This window comes from Numida meleagris, chromosome 7, assembly GCF_002078875.1.
Source record: "Numida meleagris isolate 19003 breed g44 Domestic line chromosome 7, NumMel1.0, whole genome shotgun sequence".
Lineage (NCBI taxonomy): Eukaryota > Metazoa > Chordata > Aves > Galliformes > Numididae > Numida > Numida meleagris.
The window spans coordinates 26,671,983-26,688,759 of NC_034415.1; the positions used below are offsets into that span (position 1 = coordinate 26,671,983).

Sequence of the window (16,777 nt, forward strand, 5' to 3'; positions counted from 1 at the left end):
TTTTTTCTTTACTAATTGGTGATGACAAAGCATCGAGATGGCAAAGAATGAATCATTTGAATGTTCATGAAACAATATACTTTAATGTCACTAACATGTGGCTTTTGGGAATTCCTCAAGTAATAGAGTAAGGATCCAGGGAGTATCTCTGATAAAGCAGATTTGCTTGAAGGGCACAGTTGTTCTTAATCTAATATCTTTTATGATTAATACTAATAGCCAGTCTACTTCTGCTGCTTCTTAAAGACTGATGTATAATGGTTTGGATGATCGAAATAGGATGAATCACCTATATACCAAACTAAGGAGCACCTTCACATTTCACATAAAAAGTTAAATTTGATGAAGTAGTAGCCACATACATCTAGTGGGTAAACTACGCTCAAATTTGGAACAGGCATGCAAAGGTTGTGTATCTTATGTTAAAAAGTTGAGATTGGATCAGTCTTTTTTAACTCTGTAAGCTATTGAGACTCATAGTGTTTAATACTTTTCTAAAAAAAAAATAAATCTGTTTCTGCAATCTAGTACAAGAGTCTTTGCCTGAACTTATGAAGAGTAGATGAAAATGGTAGGACCTGAAATCCGAAAGGCACAATATGGCAAGCAGATCATGCCTTAAATTTCTTCTGTAGAGATGAAGACCAATGTAATTTCCCATCTTGCTTACTTCTGAAGTACCTCTCCAGCTCTGCCATAGCCTGCTAGATGCAACTGTTGACCTAGTGTGTGTTTCTGCTGAGACTGTGCCACCTCACAGGGCTCCATGCCCCAAAGACCCCAGCTAGGATGTACTCTTACATGAGCCACTGTTTCAGTTATTTAAAAAACTGATGGAGATTTTAAAAGCAATTGTGAGGAGGGGGAAAGCTTCATTGGAGGCTTACAGGTTCTTGCTTGCTTTAATCAACTGGCCTAATAGATTGTAAAGCTTTGTTGTGTGCTCTCAGAGGTATTTGTTTTCTTCCTGCACTTAAAATTTAGAAGTAATAAATATAAAATTGTTTGTTTTGGAAAGTAAGGCATTCTTTGAGCAAATGTTTTTAAAGTAAGGGGTCTGCTGATTTTGTGCCTGCCTGCTCTGACACTGAGCAGCTGACTGGGAACTGAAAGATCCCACGTTATTGATCTGAACCGTGTGCCTCCATTAACTCTTGGGGAGCTCTTATGATCAGAGAAGGAGAAGGACTCAGTTCTTCAGGCAGTAAATCACTGCAAAGTGAGCAGTACAGGCATCTAGAGAGAGATCCAAATATTGGATTTGGAGAAATTGCAGTTTTCTCACAACAGACTTCTTAATTTCATTAAAATAAGGTAGTGATCATGTCTGACCTCTAATATCTGTATTTCTCAAATATTTTTTCCTTAGAACTTGCAGGAGTCTTGCTGGGAGAAGGCAGGCTACTTCTTTGATCTTCCGGATTTCTTATCTTGGAAAGCCACAGGTGTCTCTGCAAGGTATGTTAATTGTAACAGGATGATTTGGTCATCTTAGTCTATTTTCTTATGTATGTTTTTGCTTTAATTCATTTTGACTGGGCGTGCTGTTACGTACATCTGTCTGTAATTCAGTCTGCTCCAAAACATCTTGAACCTATCTCCTGCTTCCATAGCACATTCCTGAACACAGTTCCTGTGAGCAGTGTAATTCACAGATACAGTATGTTGCTACAACTATCAGTCAATTGGCCATGTATTCTGTTTTGGAACATAAATATGGTTGCTCTTGTTACTGTGAAATAAGCTTCTAATAATGCTTTGAAATCTGTTTTTGTTGACAATTTTTTTGGCTTTTTGAAAACTGAAACAAAACGCTGCTTTTAAGTATGGAAGGCATCTTGTAAAATCTAAGTGGTTACTTCATTGTAAAACACATACTGTGTTGCTCCCCAAAAGCATCCTGCAGTGCTTGCTGGTAACTTGAACAGCACCTTTTGAGAGAACTCCATTAAAGTCTTTTGTACTAATGCCACTTTAATCTAATGAAATGCATTTGCAGATGAACGAGTCCTCCATCTGAAAAGTGAGGTACAGTGTCAAGTTAAAAAAAAAAAAAATAAATAAGAAGTCTTGTGGCCCAATTCCACACCCAGCTCAGCACAGCTCACAGTTACTTCCATTAGAGGCTGTTGAGTTGTATCTGTCCAAAAATCAGTCTGAAATGAAAATTGTTAGAAGCTAGTTTTAGTCTCTGGAAATGGAAAATGCATTTGCATCAGATATATTTCTTTTCTGAGTGCTCTTTCCTCCCTAGTTAGTCTCCTTAATAAGCAGCTATTGTTAAATATGTATTTTGCATTATAGGAAGATGCTGTTAGACTTTACCAGGAAAGAAAAAAAAAATGAAGAGAGTGAAAGATAGTAAATTCTTACACAAAGAATTGGAAGATAATATTGCAAATATAGTCAGATTCTGCTGTATTCTGTACAGCTGTCAACTGTGTAGCAATAGAACTCTCACCCAAACGATCATGCAGTGTAAGCTGACCTGTCACCTGACCCAACTCCAAGTTCAAGAGGCTAAATCCCAGGCTCCCAGAGGCTGTGCCCCATAGGGTCTCTATATTGTGCAAATACTCAAGACTAAAGCTTAGAACTGGCACCCTTTGCTCAGGGTCTAGGGGGCGAAAGGTAACTGCCTTTTTTTTCCACAAACAACTTAAGAGTGCTAGAAATCGAGTGCTACTTAAATTTTGGTGCAGTTGTGTGGGAGAAAGCTAGCTTCTTATCCTAAGAGAGCCTTTCTGAGGCAGTTGAAAAGATATGATGACCCAGAAAATAGGTATGCCTAAATGTCACATTTATGTGGTTACAGATTCTTTAACTTTGTCCTCTAACAAATTATATTTTATAGAACACAGGGGAAACATTTTTATCTGCCCTTATATGTTGGAACACCTTTGTATTACACGTGGTGGGATGCTGCTTGAAACTTTGTTCTAAGAGCAGCTTGAATTTGGCTTTGTGATCCTAGGATGGTTAATAGATGGTGTGAAATGTGTGGGCAAATAATAAAAGGATCACCTTGTGCTGGTGGCTGAAGAAGCTAACGTAGAATATGATCCAAGTGAGGTTGGGGTCAAATATTATTTGGAATGTGTTTTTGAAGAAAGGGAGGTAGTTCCAGAGAATGTGATATACTTGGAAGAGAATTCTTCTCTTGCTTGAGCAAAGGGATCTCTAGCATTGATGGAGAGAGTTCCTGCTCTTCTTCTCTGTCCCAAGTTCTGCCCCTCTTGTTTTTAATAGATGCAGCTGTATTATACTAAAGAATCCCCTTCTGCATCCTCTTTCTCTGTCTCCTAACTTCCAACATAGTGTAGTGTGTGAGAGCTGATGGAGGACGCCTTCCTGCAGACTTAAAAATGTAACTGTTATTATTACCAATTTAGCAGTAGGAAAAAGATTATTCTATTTTTGATAAAGTAGGTCCTTGTATGTCCTCCTTTGCTGCCTCAGTGTGCACTCCTCCAAATTAAACTGATTGTTTCAGCCCTACTGGAATGTCTTAGGTGGTAACAAAAGGGGGAAAAAAAAAAAAAGAAAGGAAGGACAAGAAATATTTTCTTGGAATCAAACCTAATTTTTTTCCCATCTTCCACTTTCCCTTGTGCACACTTGTTTCTTAAGAACTGCCTTGTAGTTTGAAGTAAAGTATTTCATCCTGCTCGTGATCTTTCGTAATACCGTGGAAGTGGGATTTTATCAAGTGTGAGATTCTTACCACCTTTTCTCCCCTTGTGCACAAAGGAGCTTATTCACAGGGCAAGGCACAGTGTTAAGTCATTGTGAATCACGCATTACTTGACCCTCATAAAAGAGACTTTTTTTTTTAATCTGTTGAGGTGGTATGTCTTTTACTAAACTCAAATAATTCCAGGGACGCTCATATAGGAAGGATTTTTGCTTGCATTGAAACGATTACTCTTGCTTCTGCACATTTTTAAGTGGCTCCTTAAAACATATTGTGTGTGTTTAACATTTAAAAACGATGTACAGTCTTTTTGGCTTCAGAGAAATTGCTCAGTGCACAAAGTCAAGCAGCCTGTGACCGGGATTTGAAGTATTTGAAAGCAGCTATTGGTATGTGTTTCTGAGTATGAAATCGTTTGTCTTTCACCTTCAAACAATTCTGCTGGCCTGAAGTACCTTGTTGCCAAGGGAAGTTTTTTCCAGTGGATATATAATAAGCAGAAAGTTCAGGTAAGAATACCTGAGCGACTCAAACATACTCTGAGATTTTTACCTACTCTCTTTAGAAGAGCTGTCTGTATATCTCAGTGAATATCATCTGCCTATGAACTGCAAAGGATGAGTTCCAAATCATTGATTCTCATTGTTCTTAAAAGATTGTTGTCTGCAACATTCCCTATTAAAAGCGTTCGCTTTTCATGATTTCTCATTTGAGTTGATGAAAGACCATGCAACTGTTCTGAATGATCCAGAAGCTGACTCTAGTGCATTAAAAAGCTTTTCTGACAGCTCTCTGGTTTAAAAACTTGAAAACTTTGCAACTTTCCTGCTCCTACCCCCAGGGTTACAACAGTGAACGTTGGTTTGGCCACTGAAATACTTTGGTCTTATTGCAGAAGTGCAGTTGTGGAGAGAAAGAGCTGTCTTTTCACAGACATACTAGCAGTGCTTTTTAGAGGCTCAGCGTTTTTACTCATGGTGAGTGTGACTCACTGCTATCTTCCACCCACCATCTACAACCTCTGATCACTTTTTCTTTATATGGTGCTTTGGATGAAGTTATCCTAACAAAATCTAAATAGATATCCGATTTACTTAGAGATAATTGTATTATGGACAGAGTGTTTTTATCAGAGTTGCACTTCTGCAACTCTGTTGTATTTTTGAAGTCTCGTGAAGGATTGGATTGCAGACAGGAATATGGCTAAGCTGTGGTATCAGGTAGGATTCACACACGCATTTCTCAGAAGTCATATGCATTTAGATCCAGCGTTCTGCTTCAGAGCCACTTCCAACCCACTGCCTGGAAAACTAGATGGTCTCTGCTGGATCTACATGGTTTAAGATGGTTGGTAATCAGACAGTGAACCTGTGGAGGAGGATTTGGAAATGCAGGCAAGAATGTCAGGCTTGACAGTAACTGAGGTGGAAAGTGTCCAGCATCGTACTATAAGCCACAGGTTGAGGACGAATAATTCAGTATCTGTTAAAGAAAATGTTGGCAAATCATTCATAAGAATTCAAGAGGTGCCAGAATGAGTGAAGAAGACAGAGACTTAGGACTCTTTTAAAGTAGCTCCCAAAACTGCAGAAAAAAGTTGGAACGAAGAGAGTATTTATACAAAGGATTTTTTTGTGTGTGTGTTCTCACACTGCAAGTGTGTTAATAGCTGGGGAAAGTGATTTTTTATCTAGTAGAGACATCATCTCATATATGAGTGGTGACCCAAGTAATTTTCCTGTGGAAATACTTGTCTAGTCAGTCCTTAACTGCTAGCCTTCATGTCAGGGAAAATGATATAGCAGATGTTTTGCCGGGGAATCTTTTGTAAACTAACTGCATCCAACACAAATCTCAGGATCATGAATTTATTCAGAGAAAGTGAATTTTAAAGGAAAGATGCTCATATTGTTAATTACAGGCTGTGAACTGAAACACAAATGATTGTGGTTCTTAAAGATTTCTAGGAACCACATAACTACCTAGTATTATGCTATATATGTTTGTGAGAGAGGGGTATCTTTTAATATACAGTATATCTGAATCCAGGAATCCAGATTCAAGACTTCTCTGTCATGATGTCTCCTCTGTGATTTGGAGAAGTGAATTAAATGTACATCTATGGAGGTGTTCAGACTGCTGAATGCCTTTGAGGATTTGATTCTTTTTTCATTCATGTGCTTGTTCTTCACCTGTTAAGATGACACACACGGATAGTGTTACTAGGTTAATGCCCCATCCCTGGAGATGCCCAAGGTCAGGCTGGGATGGAGTCTTGGGCAGCCTGCTGATCTGGTGGGTGGCCACCAGCCCACAGCAGGGTTTGGAGCTGGATGGCCTTTAAGGTCTCTTCCAACCTAAGCCATTCTGTGATTCTGTGAGGTTACTTTCTTCTCCCTTTGTGAGGCATTATGTCTCCATGAATTAGTAGAGTCCTCACCAAGGTTTTTCTCCACGTAGGCTAGAAACTTTGGGAGGGAAGAGAGTTTGGAAGAGAAGTGTATGTTTAAAGGTGCTGCAGAAGAAACAAACTGATGTAAGTTTGATGATTATCTGAAGGATGTCTGTGTCTTTTAAAGGATTGAGCAATAAGTAAGTAAGATGTGGTAACTGAAGCAGCGCAGACACCAGATTCTGCCCTTCCCTTCCTTCCTAGCTGTGCCGTGACTAATGTATATCTTTTGGCTGGGATTCTGGTGTTTGGCTTCTTCTTTTTTATATTTTGTGCCTACTTAGAAGATGTCTGATCTAAAAATTAGGCCCCTCTCTGCAAAGAAAGGGGCTTGGGAATATTCTGAAGGTTTTCCTGATAAGCACTGCAGCCCATGTGGCAGTGACAGTATCCTGATTTGCACTCGGGCTTTGTATCCTGTTTATGAAATGAAACCCAAGGCTTCAGACGTACAGACTTGTTTTGAGAAGTCTCTGGAGAAGGGGGGATTATCTTGAAGGGCTGGTTGGGAGGGAAGCGGTGGTGTTTTTGTGGATCGGACAAAGAAAGTGCCATGAATTTCCTGTCCTGAAGCCAACAGCAAGTGTCCCTGTGACGACGCCTTTGCCAAACAAGACAGAATTCCACTTCTATTAGGCTTTTAATAAATTCAAAACATGTTCTTTGGAGTCTGGTGACACACAGACTGATGCAGTGTAAGAAAATAGGAAGCGTGTAGCTGCAAAAATGATCAGGGATGTGAAGGGCAGGTGCAATGTGAGCCGTTACTGCTTGATATTTTCTTCTTAATGATTAATTTAAAAACGGCGTGTCCTTGGGTCGGCGGAGGCTGAAAGAGCTCTGTGTGCTAAATAAGAAAATTGTTAACAGGTCTTGTTAACGCAAGCCAGGAAGCATACAGGCAAACAGGAAGCTTTAGCTATTGTTGTTGTACAAATGCCCTTTACAAAATATTAGCAAGAGAAACTTAATGTGTTTTCCACAAGAACGGGAGCCCTTCATAGGGTCAAACTGTATCTGCAGAGCAAAGAAAAACAGCCTTGTCCCTTTCCAGCAGCTCTGACATACATTGAGACATTGCATTTCGGGGATTTGAATTCAGATCTTCAAATATTTACCGCTTTGATTATTTTTTTTAAGTTGTTAGGATTCTTAATTAGCTGTGACAGCATCTAGCCCTTAGTTTTCTATTGTGTTCGTTTGCTGCTGGAAAAAAAAAAAAAGTCAGCTAGGTCAGTATAGAAAAGGATTGGGGGCAGGCGCAGTAGTAGATGTATTACTGGCAACTTGCCACAGAGACAGTGAACTCTGAGCCAACCATGAAGTCATTTTGAACTCAGGGAGTCTCACTAATCCAAGGCAATGTGTCTTAATTTGACAAAGCAAAGACTGCTTGATAAGCAACCCCCACCAGAAATGCTGTTAAACGGAGGTGTTTGTAAGTTTAGATTGTGGACGAGAAATGTGGCGATATGAAAGGAATCATCTTGTTTTCAGGTCCTTCGTACTCCCCCAAGCCCAAAAGCAGGCTTGGCTCTGCTCTCCCCTGCAGTTCGGGCTGTGCAGTGGCTTGATGTGAAATTTGAGAAACATATGTAGTTTTCTATTTCAGGAAAATGATCTCAGGGATTGAATGTGTGTTTTGTTGGCTGTTAAGCTCTGATCTTGCCTAGTGTGGTAGTTTGAGAGTGCATGTATATGTGAGTGTCTGTGTGATGGTTAAAACATTCTCCAGCACTTTTTGGAAATAAAAATCGGGGTTCATGTGTTCATTGCTGGTGAAGGTCTTATTTCTGCAGTTTCAAAATACAGCATCCTACGTTGTAAGGAGCCCTTTAAATAAGAATGCTATGGTACATCAGAAAATGTTTGTTTCTTATTTTTTCCAAAATAGTCATTAACTTTTACTGGAGGTGATGAGAGGTACAAACAGAAAGTTTTCCATGAAGGCAAAGGAGCTGTGTTTAAACAACCCTTCCATTGTTGATCCTATGCAGGAGCAATATACACATGAACACTATAATTACTAGTTTCTCTAAGGGTCAGATAATAATCTTCCCGTAATAATGTTTGTGAAGAGATGGTTAGGAGTCCTTCAGATCCAGCTTGCTGACTTACTCAGTAGTGGTAGCATTGGATAACTGTGCTTCTCTGAAGGTGGGGGATGGATATTAAAGGAGGTTGTGATCTTATGGCCCTCAATTCTGAGGAAAGATGAGGCAGAAACCACAGAGAGGCTTGTTGTCTTTCAGTTCTCTTCTTTTTTTTTTAAACAGTCCTCGTGGTTCTGTGCTGTTATAGGCTGTGTGTTCAGGGGGTGTATGTTTCCTTTGCTTCAGCTTCTGAGAACACCATCAGGGATCAGACCCCGATGGTACAAGACATGTTATAAACAATCTGTCATCTTCTTTGAACTCATGCTTATGTGAAACGTTGTGGAAAGCCCCATGCAAAGCCCTTGTCCCTTGTGAAATTGGGTCTCTGTTCAGCAAGAACTGTGCAACAATTGCTTTCTTGCATAAATTTGAACCAGATAAGAAAATAGCCATGTTTATGAACTCTTGGGTCATTTACAGCCCCAGGAGTGTTTCACTGTGCACATATATAATGCATGCATTCACAGTAAATTCTTAAAAACCACCCCCTGAAAACAATAACATTCCAGGAGTGTTCTCATCCAGTGAAGGAAAAGAAAAAGCTATGTAGGATGAAGTCTGTGCACTGTATTGAGTACATACTGTGCTTAAAATTGTTAAAACTCACTTAAACTTATTGTTCCATAAGAGTCTTCTCATCTCCTTCTTCTCCTTTTATTTAAAAAAGAAAGAAATAACTTACTCTTCTGCAATGTCTTGTGTATGAAAGAATCTTAATCATTTCAGCCTTAGAATACTCTTCTTAAGTGAAAAGGTGATATTGTTGTTTTATAGATGGGAAAACAGCCATGCAATTTGAAGGGTAGGATTTTTCTAAGCATTGAGCTGGATTGTCCAGCTTTCTGTCTAACTCGCAGTTACAAATGACGTATGTATTTGTACAGATCACACTATAAATTATTTGTTCTGGACCCATTCTTTCACCAGACTTCCCAACCAAATGCTTTTCACCACTGGGGTGTTCCTCCTCTCCTTTGCGCTGTAATACATGGTTGAAGCAGCAGCCTTGGACTGGAAGGCAGTTTAGTTATACGTTTGCTTTATTTTTGTTGGCTGGCTATCTAAATCTGTTTAATGTTAGTAACTTTCACTGGAAATTCTCATCGTGCTTTAGGATGACACTGATGATGTCAGGGTTGATTTACATTATCTCTTTAAAGTAGCATTCGCTTACATAGGACTTTTCCTCTTGTTTGTTTTAGCATTCATATTGTCCAGAGAGGAGCCTTTTAACTGTGAAATGTAAATATCCTGACAACGCAGACTTCAAAAGAAAGTGGTTCTTTGTCCATAGCAGTGATACTGCTTCTTTGCCAGCTCTGTAACCTTTATAATAGCATACTTTTATGCTTGACCTGTCATCTGCGTATAAAAATCATCTTAGATCAATGATACAGTGCGTTCAAGAATGCTTCTAAAGAAGGCAGACACTTCTACATGTTCTGTCATTTCTTCTTTGTGGTAGGCCATCTGGCACTTCAAGTAAGATCTGGTTATTGATTCGGTGCAGGTCCCTGGCTTTGCCTTGTGCTCGCTTTAAGATAGCAAGCGCTTTTATTGTAGCATGCAAATTGATGTTCCCATATAGTGAGCCCAGTGTTATATAAATATATAATGTGTTATATGAAATTGACAAGGATTTGGTTTTTTTCCTTCCCCCGTTCCCTTATTCCAGTGCCGTTCCATTAAGCTGCTCATTAGATGAAAGCTTGTAATTCAGTTTTCAGTGGATTAAATGTGTATGTGCTTATGGAATCAAAGACATTCCAAGAAAGGCTGTTTATTTTCTTACTACCTTCTTTAATTAAATTTTGATGGTAGGATTCTGACTGTCTGACTTGGGAGAAGCAGACAAAGCAATAATGACTGCAGTGTCATACACCAAAGATGACTGTAGTCATTTTTACCATTGTTAGGAAACTTAATTCTCCTGTGGACAGGACAGTTAAAGCTTCAGATTCTACCATGTCTGTTAGCTTCATTTTAAAGTGAAGGGAGGGAGTTCTTTATTTTGTCTTTTAGTATTAGCCGGCTTCAGGTAATATCTAGATGTTAGAGAGAGAAAGAGGAATGAGCAACTTTATTTTCTTCGATTTTTATTTCTCAGATTACTCGTATTCAGCCTTAAGTTCCCTCTAGAGCTGCTAATCTAAGTTAAAGCCTGTGTTTGTCCGCTTTATTTTAGTTCAAGTTCTGCTATCTCAGATGTGTCAGCCTGAGTTACGAGCTTGCTGGTGCTCTGCAGTATGTATGCATCCTTTTGCTCTTCCTGAGTGGAGGTTTGGAAACGAGCAGCATTCCTCAGAGAGCCTGTCCCTGCACTACCTGAGAAGCTGCAGTCAGCTCAGAGTCCCAGAATTATGGCTGTCCTGCTGTCACTGCCTGGCTCCCTGTGCCTGCCTGTTAGTGCAGGACTGAGTCCATGGAAGCAGCCTTGCAGTTGCCCCAAATACCCTTGCACAGTGACTTGTCAGTGAGAAAGAGGGGTTTGGGGGGCCCTTCTTACTGCATAAGTCGCCTGTGCAAAACTTATCTGAGGGTGTGGAAAGATGTGTTTTGTTTTATTTAAAAAACAAAACAAAAAATTAACACCAAACAAATCCAGAAGCGAACAAGAAAAGCCCTCTCAGCCTACTTGTGTTTATGCAGATGTAATATGGTTTTGTTAGGATTAAAGAAATAGCTCCTGTTTTCATTCACTGTACTCTGAAATTTTGAAGATGGTGTTTTCTCCTTCCATCCTTATTTTCTAAGAGTTTTCTTCTGAGGGTTGAGATTGGATCTGCACGCTAGCATAAGAGAGAACAGCGTACCACTGCAGAAAGTTATTTCCATTTTTCTGAAACTCCTCCCATGAACCTGTAGTTGGGAGTTCTTAAGGGTTGTTTGTCCTTGTATACAATGTACTTACTAAAATCTCTTTCAGTAAAAGCAATATTATGATATTACTTTAGTTTCAAGAAACAAATTGAGTGTGCTTCCTGTCTAAATGGAAGAAGTAGGTGTGATGTTGTCCTTAAATTCTGAACCACAGCATTTGAGCTGAAGGTTAATGCTGGATTGAACTTGGATCTCCCTGCAAAGAAGGGAAACTGGGGTACGTATAGAGCACAATGCACTGTTAACTTCTCTTCATATTTATCCCCATCCACTTCCTTTCTTGCCCTCTGCTTCTGTCCCCAGGCTCTGTGGAGATACAAGCACAGTTTAGATTTGGAAAGGAGCAGTGCCTGTAGTCTACTTCATGGATAGTATCTTAGGTTGGGTGATGTTTGTATATGTGATACATATGTGTATATGTATAGATCTGTGCGTGTCTCAGACAAAGGAGAGTTTTGTACTGTTCATTCCTCACACCAATACCTCAGTAGCACCAGGTACAATCACAATGGGAGAGCTTTCTAGCTTAATTCCAGTTTGTTTCAGATGTTTTTTCTGTGCTTTGTCCTGTAGCAACTGTTCATTTTGTGAATAAGGGCAGTTCATAAACAGATGTTGGAACTCAACATGGTGCCTGAAATTTACTGCTGTTTCTGACATGCCTGTAACAACACAGACAATCCTTATTTATATGGGTTAGCTCCGCTAGTAATCTATCAAAGTAAATTTCCTATTAACTCTTTCTTTTTTTGGGTTATGCTGTGGATCAAAAGAAAGTTATACCTACTATAAATGTTAACAGTCAAGGGATTTTTCATTGCCTAGCCTATCATGAGATATTAATTATGTACTTAAAGCAGATACTCATCTGATTTAACACAAACAGAACGGTAGGAAGGAGAAAGGAGGAGGAAGAGTAAAAAGAGCATATCCAAAATGACATGGCACAAACCGTATTGTTGCTGCACTGATTTTTCCACTTCAGGAAAATCTCTTAAGGCTTTGTGCAGCATCTCTCTAGTGCTGGTTTCTCTCAAGGAGTGTGTGTGTGTGTTGGTGTGTGCGTGCATGCACACATGCGTACATGCAATAGGGAATACAGTTTTACCTTATTAAATTTGAAACTGTGCTTGGAGGAATATTGCTCAAGAGAATCACATCGTGCCAAGCTTTTGAAAGTGCAGACTGGTTCGGAGAAAGCATTTTAATATATTGAAGCCTCAAGCCATCTACCTCTCTGCTCCTGAGAGCTCTACCTGAAGACTTCCAGGACTGAATAATTTAAGGTTTGGGGTTTTTTAATCTTTCTGCAAGAAATGCTAGTCTGATGTTTTATTTTCTTAAAGTCTGAACTTCACATAACTTTTTTTCAGAACTGTTTATCCTCACTCCAGACATGAACCTTGGAAAGGTGGCAGAAAAAACAAACAGCTGCTGTGTTTTTGGGCAGTCTGCATTCCTTTCAACTCACTGAGATCAGACTTGTGCTGAGATTTTCAAATTATTTGTCCTAGGGCTTAACCACTTTCACTCCTGCTTAAAAGTGAGGAAGTTTGCCGTACCAGTGCTTGTGAGAGCTGTCATGTGGAGCCCTAATGATTCAAGAGCTATGAATATATGATGTGTTCTTAGGGCTTTTTATTATTGTTTCGCTCCAACTTCACCTCCTTCCCTAATCATCTTTCCATTTTTGGACTCTCTAGGTATTTTTTTTAACTTAATCATTTTTCTTAAGATATTCTAGTGAATTTTGTTTTCATTTTCTTTTTAGGCTGAATTTGATGCATATGAAAATGTTATTAATGGCCCAGGTGGAGCTCTTCAAAAAGCCAGTCACATTCCCAAAGCCCGCAGTCGGAAGCAATCTCCCCCAGGCTTAGGATTCTTTCCCTCAGAGGGGTTTGCTGGGAGGAAGAGTATGTTGTGGGGAGCTCGATGTAAGAGGTGGAGGAGTAAGGACAGTGCAGGCTTGCGCAGTGAATATTTTAAAGTGTTGGATGGTTGGGGCCTTCTTGTGGATTTGCCTATCAGAGAGACATAAGGGTGTTGCTTTTACTTGTGTCTTATCAGTAGCCTTATCCCATCGCTATTTTTGTGATGGAGGTTAAATATATTGGGCAGGATGCTGAGACCAAATGTGTGTTTACTAGCAACTAGAGTTAATGGAAAAACAAAGCAGTCAATCCAATTCCGAAGGGCTTTTCAGTTAACCATGTTCATTCTTTTCTTTGGGCCTTTTTCCAGCAAAGCACTTAGGCACGTGCTTAAAGTTAAAGCATGTGCTTAAGTGCTTTGCTGGTCTGGGTCCTTTATTTGCTCGGCAGGCATGTTGGTATGAACAGGCTGTTGGTTGTACAAACGTTTGGGGAACTGTTCTTTTTACACTATTGATTTTTCTTCTCTGAACTTTTTGTTCCTTTATGGCTCAGAAAAGATTTGCAATTTGAGTATGATATCCTCCATGACACAAATAACGATTTGCAAACAATCTGTAGGCTGTCAGTGGAGATTAATAGGCAGGGTTTATGAAGAAATGGTGTGTTTGGGAAAAATCGAGGGCAGCCCACTCAGAGGAATTTTCATTTGATGCCTTGCTCCAGCTGAGTAACGTGGTTGGAAGTGCTTGTCATCCAAGGATGTCCTCAGGCATTGGAGGTGCTGTGGATCTAACCTATGGTATGGCGCATCCTTCCTTCTTCACTGCCTTTTAGGTGAAAATGCTTATTTATTAATTTGATAAGCTGTTTATTTTTGCTTCTCATTACTGCAGGGCTGCAAATCTTGTGCTGTCCCTCCTCTTTATTCTCGTACCATCCATATTAAGTAAAGACAAGAGAACTCAAATTCAAACAGGTTTTCTGTCTGTATCTTGCAGCAGTGAAAGTTGGCCTTTCCACCTCTAGAAACACTGTGGAACATCAGTGCATTAGTTTTTCTTTTGCTGTCTTTCTTAAGGCGCAAACCACTTTACATTAAGGAAAATGACTTAATTATGCAGATTGCTTATGCAAAGAAGAGTGGCTTGCCTGATATAAACTCTCCAGCTGACGTCAAAGGCATTGCATTATTCGTCCAGGTCAGCTTACACATACCTAAGTCTTAGTAGGGCCCAGATCATGGACAAACAGAATTTTGCAGAATTGCATTTTTAAAATTGGTTCTTAATTTTTCTGACATTAAAATGTACGGTGCTTCTATGAAGTGTGATCTTTTTAATTTCATCACTTAATTTTTTCACAAGTATGGAAATTCTTGCATGGTTTTCTTTAAAAAGATATAAAGCATTAAAGAAAGATCAGAGTTCTTTTTTTTTCTGGCTTGTAACATAGGAATTTTAAATTGACTCTTTAAGTCTGTTCTCTCTGTGTTTGCAGCATTTGCAAGTTTATTTTCTGCAAGTATTGCAGTAGAATTCAAGCCTCAAGAAAGGGAAAGGAATGCTGTAGAGTTGTTAGAACTGCATGAAAGTTCATTACAGCTTAGAACCATGGTAAGCTCCACCCTTCTAGTTCCACGCGTCACCCTTCACAGTATTTATTCTGAGGCAAGCTTGGGCATTACCCGGCTTACCTGGGAGGGTTTGCTCTGTCTCTGAGAGCGCTGTGGATGTTCATTCCCAGATCAAGTTGTTTTCTGAGATCTAAATGAATATGAAAACCACTGATGTCTACCTTTCTTGTGTAACAAGCTCTAAGCATCTGAAATGAGAACTGCACCATTCTTTTAGCCATTCTTCCAAGGGACCTGTGTGTTGATTTGTTTGATTGTTAGAACAAGTCGAAGGGGAGGTTCATTTTGCCCAGTCCCTTCTCTTTCGCAATGGCAGCGGTAATTGTACCGGAGAGAAAACAGAAGGGAGGAATTCTAGAACTGACGACAATGTTAACTCCCTGCTGGGGGTAGTTCTTTTGATCATGCTCAAGTAGTGAGGGTTCATGTTCTCCTACCTTATTTATTTCTGCTGTTATCACTGGGACTAGTGCAAATATCCATGTACGTAGTTGTTAGTTATCTTTTTTTTTTCTGTTAAGGTTTTGGGCCCAGTGACACCCACATCCTGTTACAATTGCATGAACGCTTGTTTTGTTGCAATGCCTTACCTGTTGCATTCTGAGATACAATTAACCTGCACATCTGACTTAGCTGGATAGCAGCCTTATTGTTTGTATTCGTGTTCCTACCAAAGTAAATATGTTTGTTTCTTCCATTTTTTACTTTATCGGAGTATATCTATGCTTTTACTCATCTCTGTTACCCATTTCTGAACGCCCTGTGGTTCTACTTTGTGGGTTATTCTTTGATTTGTGAAAACACACGGCAATCCAAATGTCAGTGTTGATCTTGTTTGTTGTGATTTACTCAAAAAATTTATCCTCTTTGTTTAACATGAATGCAGTTGCAAACAACTGTAAAGTATGATCTTTATTTCATTGTAAAAATGAATAATACTCCAGAAGTAGGCACACTGATACTAAAGTAATAAGTAATTAAAGTACAGTGTAGCACGTGATGTATGTGCTTTTCTTATGATTTAAATACCTTGCATTAAATTATAACCATCAAATGTTTTCAAGTTTTGACCAAATGTATTTTATGTTTAGGAAAGACTTCTGATTTTCAGACTGTAATATATATTCTTCAACTGAGCTGCATTTTGTGACTGGAGGTGAAACCGCATCTCGTTGCCTGTGCAGGAATCTCTGCCATGCATTTTTGATTCAGATCCACATGGCAGCCAAATCCTGTCATCCAACCTGAATCAAGCTTGAAGGTGTTTTGCCTGTGTAAAGGAGGGTTCAATACTGGAGTTTGGAGTGTGAAATCTGATCGGTCTCCATCAAAACGTAGTTACTAAAACTTTCTTTTATTGCAGTCCTCTTGGCAATTTTCCTGCTTCTGTTCTGGTTTCACTTAGCCTTTGTCTGGCCACAAGTACATGACAGCCTGGGTTCCAGTTCAGCACATGCCTGACAAAGCTGGTAAGAACTCCATTAACTCTACTGACAGTTCCTCATATATTTTAAGTACCATGCTGAATTAGCATCTCAGCAGTTTTGATTTCAGGAACAGATGCATTATTTACTCATGAGTTAGTAGCAAAGTTGAGAATTCTGGAAAAAAAAATTATTTCTCAAAATATCGATGTTAGATTTTTTTTTTCCCCTGCTACCCTAATTCTTTACAAAACTCTATGAAAACAGCACAAACCGTATCACAAAGTGTAGCATTGCTCATGTGGAGATTTGCAGTAGCAGAGAATATCAGTGTCTGCACTGCTGCTGGCCAGACGTTGCTCTCAGCATCGTGCCGCGCTTTCCAAACCTGGAAGAATCCAAAATAGCTCAGCCTTTGTGCTCTCTGAAGAAGAATGTTGATGCTGCATGTCCCATATTTACTTTTCATGTGATAGGGAGATATCCAAGCGTCATGGAGCCAACAACTGCAACCTTCCTATATACTGCTGATGCTGGTTCTGTTGAATAATCAGGTCTAACACAGCTAAGAGATAGGAGGATATGTGTGGCCATGTCAGGACCAGTGGCTGAAGCACCAGCTGTTGCTGACAGATGTGTAAGATGATACATGTGGATGTGT

The 16,777-nt window shown here is 39.5% G+C and overlaps 1 protein-coding gene across 15 annotated transcripts in view; it reads left to right on the plus strand.

Annotated features, from left to right (window-relative positions):
• FGGY (FGGY carbohydrate kinase domain containing) overlaps window positions 1-16,777 on the plus strand; it is a 291,340-nt gene that overhangs the window by 184,577 nt on the left and 89,986 nt on the right. For 13 of the 15 annotated variants that reach the window (XR_002441323.1, XR_002441321.1, XR_002441322.1 and 10 more), the window contains one exon: window positions 1,370-1,458. Coding sequence is in view for 11 of the 15 variants with exons in the window: in XM_021405281.1 (XP_021260956.1) it covers window positions 1,370-1,458 (89 nt within the window). In the remaining 4 variants the exon portion in view is untranslated. Of the gene's footprint in view, window positions 1-1,369; window positions 1,459-16,055; window positions 16,162-16,743; window positions 16,776-16,777 lie in introns of those variants that run through there. The other 2 variants (XM_021405291.1, XM_021405290.1) reach the window with 2 other exon arrangements.